The 10,012-nt window shown below is 35.5% G+C and overlaps 1 protein-coding gene across 1 annotated transcript in view; it reads right to left on the bottom strand.

Moving 5' to 3' along the window:
* Window positions 1-4,211: 4,211 nt before the first annotated feature.
* PLA2R1 (phospholipase A2 receptor 1) overlaps window positions 4,212-10,012 on the bottom strand; it is a 130,677-nt gene continuing 124,876 nt past the window's right edge. The window contains 2 exon segments of the mRNA XM_082395228.1: window positions 4,212-9,541; window positions 9,543-9,751. Coding sequence (XP_082251354.1) covers window positions 9,497-9,541; window positions 9,543-9,751 — 254 coding nt within the window. The 3' untranslated portion in view covers window positions 4,212-9,496.

Below are 10,012 nucleotides of genomic sequence, written 5' to 3'. Positions count from 1 at the left end.
GTTAAAAGTGCTTCATATGCAGTATGAGTAATGATAATAACTACAGGATAATTATAGGGGCTACCCCCCATGGAACTACATTTTTTAACAAATTCAGTTTATTATTAAAATGGAACAGGAAATTTACTTACTAATATGCAATTACAGATTATCTTCTAAAGCGAAAGATAAACAAATTGGTCTTCTTGCTCAATATCTCTCTTTTCTCTCTCTAAACTTCCCTTGGGGAGTATAAATTGAGGTGCCAACTCCAGGGAGTTTCTACTGAGTGCCAGTGTCACCAGGCTCTCTGATCCTTCCCTGTCGCCAGGAGGCGCTGCTTCACTCAGATGCACCCCTTGTTGGGCAGTGAGCAGAGAGACTGCTTTTCCTTTGCACCTTTAGGTGTCACAGGGAGTGAAATGGGAATAAAACAATTTTGGGTCCAAACAGAGGAGCCCTTGCTTGAAGACTGCAAGTGCTGATGGCTTGGGTAAACACTGCATCTGTTCAGGGATGCTCAATCTTGAACAAATTTCTCAGTTTCCACAGAATCAAATTTTTAATCAGGAATGCCAAAGCTTTTGGTGACACATGAGGTAACACCCCTGTTAAGTTCCCATTTCTCCCTAATCCTTTCAGTGAGTTTTTCCTGATTCTGCCTTCTGTTCTGGGTCTTCCCCTCTAACCAAACTCTATAGGGGTAAGACTCCTGCTGATTCCTACGTCTTTTGAGTTGGGTTTCCAGCTCCTGCAAAGCTCCACTGTCTGAGAAGGTGAAGAGTAAAGTTTAAACAACCTCCTGGGGACATGACCTCATAAGTTGGGACTGAAGGAGCTCAGGTTAATTAATAAACTACCGAACAGAAACAGTAATAAAGTCGCAATTTCAGGGTTGGGGGAGGGGCAGAAAAATATGAAAAAGGTCCTTTAATAATTTGCCATATTAAATTCAAAATATTTGGAAAATACCCAGGATAATATATAATGCTTGAATTTAATGTAAGTGAGAGACTTAGGAGAAATGAGAAACAGAAAACGGCATTTTATATTAGTTTTAAAAATCAATTTCCATTATTAAATAGAAGCCTGGGAAAAAATTGAAAATGGCATAGATCAGGATGTCTTTTTTTTCTTTTTCAAAAAAAAAAAAAAAGGTATTGCTACTCATAATTACAAGAAAAGGATGACAATGTTTTAAATGAGTAAACTTTGGCCCATTGTGCTCACTTCATGGCGTGAAGAAAACAGCACTTGAATGATTTTTTCCCTTAATTTGCTCTAAATTACAGCAAAGTGCTCTGCAAGAAGCAAGTGCTTGTGTTAATTAACTCTGAGTAAAGAAGGTCACTGGTATACATAGTACTCATTTTGTGGCTTTAGTTATAGATTTTCTTTTGCAATTAGAATTCTTCATTAGGCTTTGTAAACACATGCAGATTTTCACTTTTTTATCTAGCATTTTAGATTTAGGCACATTGTTATTTTTCTCTAAAAAACTTTAAAATTGCAACAGTACTAATGGAATTGACTTAAGAAATAAAACATATGGTTCAACATATTTATAAGTACACCTAAAATATTAACCTTTTATATAAGCCTATTATAGCTGAATTTTTTAAACTGCATACACTATTGTACTTCAAATTTTACAACATAAAAGTGAACAAATCTGAGTTTTCAGTCATTTTATATTGAGTTGTAAACATCAGAGATAAGATTCTAAACGCTGTAAATTCTTGTAAGTAATCCAAGATACCAAAAGTTTCATCAGGCTTTAGAGAACCATGAACAGCTAAGTCAGTGTTTCTAAAATAGATATAACTTTTAAGTGTTTATTTCTAATGTTCAATTATAAAAGCTTTAGTTTTTTTTTTCAGTATAAGCCAATATTTTTATGCCTAAGAATTAAAAGAGAGCCGTAATGTGTGTTAATTATGTTGCTCATATAACACGTGATATAATATAGATTTTTAAACTGAAATTGTTTACGGAAGTAAATAATAATGCCATGGTATGATCAGCAATGCAGATTTACTCACCCTTTCCATTCCACTCCAGTAATAACTAGGAATAACTCTAAACAATTTGGCTCTAAATAGATTTAGCCCTAGTACAAAGGTAATAATGTATGCCATTCTTGTGATTGTCTTTTTTCTGAGGATTCAAAAGTTAAGTGTATGTAAATTAGGTACGTCTTTTCTTCATTATTGGCCCAAAACTAAAAACTTTCTTTCTAACTCAAAAAGATATCAAAGAAATCTGTTTTATCTAAAATATTCTACTATTTAATAGGCACTACTCTCTCTGTCAAGCTTCTTTCTCTACCTGACAGAATTAATCAGTACCCTTTTTTTTCTGATTCTTTTCATCTGTTAATATTTGTATTGCATTATATTACACTTATTATTTACATATTCCTCTTCCTCTGAGACCTCATGAGCACAGAGATGGGGTTTTGTTCATACTGCCAGCTCCAGAACCTAGGGCCCTCTCTGGGCCACTGTAGGCTCCAATAAATGTTTACTGATCAGAATTGCTTATCAATACACTGAAGTGCTGCCCATGTATATAATAGTGCTTGTCAGACATGCCAAAGGATGTTAGACTTCCCATCTAGGTGTTTCTTCTTTAAATCAGGGGTCAGCAAACTTCTCCTGTAAAGGGCGAGAGGTAAATACCATAGGATTGCAGGCCATTCAGTCTGTGTTGTAACCACTCAACTCTGCTGTTGTAGCCTGGAAGTGATCCTACACAATGAGTGAATGAATGAGGATGGCTGTGTTCCAATAACTTTATTTACAAAAACAGGCAGCAGGCTGGATTTGGCCCTGCCAATTGCTGCTCTTTATCGTTGTTTTGAGGGGTGGAGGAAGAGGGAATAAAGATTCCAACCATGTATAGTAATAATCACCACAAAGTTTCTTATAAATGTTGGCAATAAGAATTTTGATGGATGTAACATTTTGAAATATCTCCCAATGCTTGTTCCCAAAGAACAAGAGGAAACTAAGCAAGTTTTGTTTTTTTCCCCTTCTCTACTTTGTCTACCATGAAGACTAAGCCATTAGGTTGTAGTGGATAAGCAGGAGTGAGAGAATTAGAAGTGCTGATAAGACACTATGGAGGCGAAATAAAAGAAGAACTTAGAGGCCAGAAAGCAAATAGAAGTAACCGTGGCAGACAGCAAGACGTATGTTTGTCCAAATCCTCCAGCGGATGAGCTGTTATAGGCAGATTGAAGAAAAGTTGGGTTTTTCTTCCTTCTCATTTGGGGCAGGAGAAAAGAATGTCATACAGCAGTAGTCCTCAAACATTTTTGCTTGCACACTTCCTAAAAGAATTTTGGAAAAAATGTGTATCACTTCCTACATTTCTAATTTGACATCTAAAATTTTTTATAATTAGGATGCAATTTTCATCAAATTATAATGACATTTAAAAGTAAACACGTCATGTCACCCTTTCAATATATCCAGTGGAATCTAATATCATAGCAGATTTTTAACTTTTTATTTTGAAATAATTTTAGATTTACAGAAAATTTGCCAACACAGTACAGAGAATTCCTATACACCATTCACCCAACTTCCTCTAATGGTACATATATAAACATAGTACAATCATTAAAACTAAGAAATTAATACTGATACAGTACTACTAACTATAGATTTTAATTTCATATTTTTCCATAACATGCATTTTCCATTCCAGGATCCAATCCAGGATTCTACTTTGCATTTAGTTGTCATGTCTCCTTATTCTCCTCCAATCTGTGACATTTCCTCAATCTTTCCTTATCTTTCATGACCTGGACACTGTTGAAGTCATCAGTTATTTTGTGTAATGTTCGTCAATTCGGATTTGTCTGATATTTTTTATTGTTAAATTGGGATTATACATTATTTTGGGGTGGATACCAAAAAAGTCATGTGCCCTTCTCAGGGCATCATACTAGAGGATACATGATGCTGATGTGGCTTATTACTGCTTAAGTTAACCTTGATTACATGATTAAAGAGTTTTCTCCATTGTAAAGTTACTACTTTCCAGTTGTAATTAATGACTATTTTGGAGGCACTATTTTAAAGCTATGAAAATTTCCCATTTCTCCTTAAATGTTCATCCACGAATTTTAGCACCCACTGGTGGATCTTGCCTGTAACAATTATTACTGTTGTGTTTTCCTAATGGTGATTTTTCTGTCATTCCTTCTACATTTTTAAAAAATTAATTAATTAATTAATTAATTTTTGGCTGTGTTGGCTCTTCGGTTCTGTGCGAGGGCTTTCTCCAGCTGTGGCGAGCGGGGGCCACTCTTCATCGCGGTGCGCGGGCCTCTCACTGTCGCAGCCTCTCCCGTTGTGGAGAACAGGCTCCAGACGCTCAGGCTCAGTAGTTGTGGCTCACAGGCTTAGTTGCTCCACGGCATGTGGGATCTTCCCAGACCAGGGCTCGAACCCGTGTCCTCTGCATTGGCAGGCAGATTCTTAACCACTGCGCCACCAGGGAAGCCCCTCCTTCTACATTTTTAATTGGGATTCTTCTGTAGAAAAGAACTGTTGCTCCTCCCCGATTTACTTATTCATTCATTCATTTATTTATTTACATTAATATGGATTCATAGATATTTATTCTATGCTTAAAATCCAATACTATTTTTATTTTGTTTCTCAAAGTGTTCCAAATTTGGCCATTGGGAACTCCTTCAGGTTAGTCCTATGTCCTTTGGACATGACCCCATCTTTTTGTAAGCATTTCCTTACTTTCTAGCATCACAAGATATTTCAGTTTCATCTTGTATTTTTCCTGCCCCAGACCTGGAATCAACCACTTCACCAAGGAGACCTATTTCTTTTGATTGGTGATACCATGATAATTTGAATTCTATCACAGTCTATTTAAAGATAGAAACACACAGAAACAAGCTCTTAGCAGTCAGAGATTCTTGTTTCTTTTTCTGTTTAGTCTTGTTTTTCCATTCTAATCTCCACACGGGATTTTATCCTAATATTTTTATTCTTGAAACTATTTTTTTCATTTCCTTGCCATATTTGCCTGTAGTAAAATATGTATATAAGTTAAAATTATTTTTAAAAATTTCCCTATGAACATAGGCAGTGTTATACATTTTCTTCTGTATTGAGTTGCCATTTCAATTACTATCAGCACACAGTTGATCAGACCAACATGAATATATTACAATGGTTAATAAATAATCAGTATATATAAAACTAAAATGTTATAGGTAATGCATCTCTTAATGAAATGGATGTATCATAGCAGAAATTAATTAATATTAATTAAAAATTGCTAGAATGAGCCAGGATTCAGCATGAATTCCATTCCCCCACTCCCTTTCTTTTGTAGCTATATGTGCTGAGAAAATGTGGCAGAGATTGCTGGGGCTCACTGTAGTCCATTATCCTCTCCTTCCTGAGCACACCGGGAGACCTCCCAGACTTCCTTGCAGTTAGGATGGACCCTGTGACTAACTCTGGCCAATGACATGTGAGTGGAAGTGCCATGTTTTGTTTCTAGACCCAGAAACTTGAGTTCTCTACTCCTTTTTAAAATGACTATCAATTTTGCCTGTTACTCTTTCACTTACGGGCACCTTGCTTTACCTGGCATACAAAGTAAGGTTTGGAAAAATAAAACATTGTTAATTTTATCATACTTTTGTTGATACTACTTTTCTATTAAAATGTCTTTATATTAATACATGTTTTAATCAGAACACTGGAGTTGCACATATAGTTCATCCAGTTTAATGAAAATGTTCATCATAAAACTTAATTGGTAAAGCCAATCTTCATTGTCAAAGAAATGATCCAAATAAGACAATGTTCAAAAAAGTCTGATTTCATTTTTCAATTCAAATAAGCATGATAATACTCATCCCCAAAGCTCAGTTAAAAATCTAAGATAAATAAAGCACGAAGTCTTGCCATGAGCTCTTAGCCCACATAAAGTAACACATCAGGGTCTTATCAATAGTTGCACTGTCTTTACTTTGCTTTCCCTAGATTTTCTCTCCAGAAATAGTCTTTCATAATAGACAGGGGCTGGATGAGATAAAGTTTCAAAGGAAGGCAGTTATCTTTCCTGCTGTTTATATATATATATACACACACAATGCATATTAATTTAGACTATCCTAACATGGGGCAAAATAACCTTTTTCTAATTCACCACTTCATCCTTAACAGAAAAATGTATGAAAACAGAGGAAGACATGAGAATTTACATGCGTTTATAAATTCCTTTGTTAAAAGAAGTTTCACTGACATTATTATTTTGAAATTTTGTCTTTGTCTGGTGCCATGGAGGATTTTACCAAGAGAAGGCATCATCATAATATTTGGAGTAAAAGACATGTCTTTTTTTTTTTTTGAGGTAGAAAAGGACATTTCTACCAAAAGAGGTGGGAAAGAAGAACCAGCATGACACCTTGATCTCAGGCAAGTCAATTCTAAGAAAGAATATATATAAAGGTTAATGAGTCTGGAAACTGAGCTCCTTAAAAATATCCATGCCCCTGTATCCCTTGGAAGTCTTTATGTATCCACAGGGTGCATATTCTCAATTTAAAGACTGCTAACTTAGAGAATGTATTTCAATAGCCCATGGAAGCTACATAATTAATCGAAGATAGATCTCTAACTTCTTCTGTCAGGCAGAGGTAGGGGACCCACTGAGGAAACCAAGGCCTTAGGAGATGGAGGACCTACTATTTAGGAGGAGCCTGGACCCATGAATAACTGAATAGAGCAAAGTCTTCCTGCAAGCCCATGTTGGTGTGGATGAAAAATAAACCTTTGCTGTGTTAAGCCAATGAGATTTTGGGATTGTTTGGTCCCATATTAAGCCTCCCCTGATCAAGGGAGTAACTGATAGTGCTGCAGAGGTGACATGGCCTTATTGCCAAGAACTGTAATGTCCAGGTAGGGAATTGAATGGGAGTCACAGCCAGGGATAAGGCAATGCCAGGGAAAGCCAGGATGGGGCCAGTCCAAAGAGACTAGACTACAGGTTACACCAGATACAGACTTCATAGAGACGCCAGTAGAATTCCCAGGTGTGGGCCAGACAACTACCATCAGTGGACACCAGATAACACAGCCACAGTCAGTTATCACCTACTCCCCCCCGTACCACAAGGACACAACAAGTTCTCATACATCCAACCACCATTTTGAGGAGGGAATGGAAACTCCGGAAGACTGAATGTTTATCTAATGAGACCATGTAATGCACCCTTGATGGGGAGTGGAACTTTCAATAGAAGAAACATTTAATCTGAAAGAAGACTGTTGGAATTGGAAGAGCCCAATATACCTTCAATTGGAAAAATCCAAGAGTTTCTATTACTCAGAGTTATAGAAAATAATTGACTGTTTTTTGGAGGGGGCACATTAATTATGTGTGAATGAGTTTGTGACCCTGCTACTTTTTTCTTTTCATGTATAGCATGAAATCTAGCTCAGATTAAAAACTGTTGTGGAAGAAAGTTTTTAAAAGTGCACGTATATGAATAAAACAGAGTATTTCAGTAATTCCTATTTCTGAAATTTCAGTAATGGGAAGCAGCGCATGATCTGTGCATTAGGATGTGGTTCAATACTAAATGTCAAAGTACAGAGCACTGACAAGCAGTACAGTTTTTTTTCCTGCAAAACCACTTTACTAATGACATACTTTGTCAAATTTTTATGTGCGACTGACTATTCAACTTCAATATACCTTGACTGGAAGGATAATTGATTAGCAGTTTTTACCAAGTCCACTAAAAAGAACAGAACTTTAATTTCACTTGACAGATGATTAAATTGAGCTTTTATAACATCTGGTTAGTCCAAGCCAATTTTTCTTTTGAGTCATAAATATACAACTGTCACATAATGTAATATCTTAAAAAAAAATAAAGTCCCCAAACAAACAAAATTGTGGAAGTAGATTGTCTCAGTGTGTAAACTGCACAGCAGTAGCAAAGAGCTGCTTTTGGAAGCTGTATTAACTGTTTCAGGCCGCAAGGACTTCATTCTTAGGACACGTTCTTCAAATTGTGTTTCTAATGATGATAGTTTTCCACTTAGAAACTTATTCATACTTTCTCCCAAGCTCCATCTTGTGACTACTTGCCACCAGTTTTGAGGCAGCTGGTTGTAATAACTAAAATTCACACTCTACGGAGACTCCCCCAGTTTCTCTCTATCACAGGACCTTACTTAATTTTCATGACCACCTGATATTTTCTTCTTATGTATTTCTTCACTGGTTTACTGTTGGTTTTCCTTCATTCGAAAATAAGTGCTCGCCACAATACCTCCAATTTCTAGAATGGCTCTTGGTTCTTAACAGGAACTCAATAAACATTTACACAATGAGTAAACTTTTGAACATTGATTATGAAGTCTTTTTTCTTTATAAGAAATTAATGAAGGAAGATCAAATCTGTGAGTTTTAATTTATGGATAGTACCATACTTTTAATCATTTTTTACTGACTGCATGAACTAGCCCAATGCAAATGGAGTTGGTTCCCCCAAACCCTAGTTTACTCAATAGAACTCCCCAAATAAACTCCTTTATAGAGCAAATGTATCTAGATTACTACTGGAGAGTAATTTATTTAGTACTTGTCTTGTTCTACTGAAACTGTAATTCACATCTTTCATTTTTCCCCTTTAAATTCAAGTTACATTTTATATCTTTTGGTTGTTAGGAGTGGTATACATTTTATACCTTTAGTCTTTGATAAAGCTCGTGAATTTTAACAGTATTAGGATGACAATAAGTTCCTCTGAGCTTATCTGTAAGATCTTTTTAACTATCCAACTTTATCATCATTTAGTAATTGATGATTTTAGGCCACATTGCATGGTTGCTTATGAAATTGTGCTGCTAACCAAGATTTTTACTATTTAAAGAAAGGTTATTTTTCTTCTCCTTTAGTTTGAGAAGTCAGAACTAATGAAATGAATGTCACCCTAAATACTAGTATAGAGCCCAGAACCTGTGAGTTTTAAGCTTAGAAATTAGTGTTTTCCAAACCCTGTTGTTAATCTGATCAAACTAAAAAACAAACAAGAAACCTCTCAAAAGCCTTTTCTTTTTTCCTCTCTTATACAAGTGTAGGAGTTTAAAATTTGTTTTGCTTTTCTCTGTCTCTCTCTTTTAATGGAATGAGTATTGGTAAACGTCTGAATAGATATCAGATTAGTTTTAAAATTCCCAAAAATTTTTAGTAGAAGCATATTAATGCAAAAACTATTACTCACATTGGTTTGAGAGTTTTCATTTGGGAGTTTCTTTTAATAGTTTTTGTTTTCTGAAGAATAGCCATTGTAAAATCTCCCCTTTTAAAGAATAGATCACAGTTCGAGGAAATGAATAAATGAACACCTATCTGATTTGGTTACAATTCAAAACCAGTAATCATTTTAAGAATAATTAAAATGGTGACACGATTCACATTAGAGCGGCCTCTGGTCTGTAAAGGAAAGTACTCTTCTTTACTCATTCTCATGGCCGTGGCATCCTTTCACTTCATTATTATTGGTCATTCTTCTCAAGATCAGAAATGAGAATATCTTCTTCTAAATGTACTGTACTAAAGTTGGTTGCAGGATAGTAAGGATTTCCAAACTGTGCAAGTCTTCTGAAGATACCACTATTGTGCTTGTATATGCAGAAGGAAAGTGTGGAAATTGCCAGAATTACTATCAGTGTCACTGCTACTGCAAGGGGTATAATGCTGTGACTTGGTCCTGAAAGAAGATGAAAAAAAGAAAACTTCAATGACAAGTAGTAAGATAGATACTGTCACATAGTTACTTTCTATTTTATTATTTCTATGAAAAATCAAAACTTTCTCTACTGTTGAAACCTACATTTTCCTGGATCCTCCTTTACTGTGTGAATATCTAAAATCAAATACAAAAAATACTGAGATGAAAATTTCCTTTTGATCAGCAAAGTCATGTCATTGCTTATAGCAGGGCTCAGCAAATAATGGTCCATGGATCAAA

This window comes from Balaenoptera borealis (assembly GCF_965194805.1).
Source record: "Balaenoptera borealis genome assembly, chromosome: 6".
Classification (NCBI taxonomy): Eukaryota; Metazoa; Chordata; class Mammalia; order Artiodactyla; family Balaenopteridae; genus Balaenoptera; species Balaenoptera borealis.
Note: the sequence above shows the minus strand (reverse complement) of the source record. Positions and strands in the feature narration are given on the sequence as shown.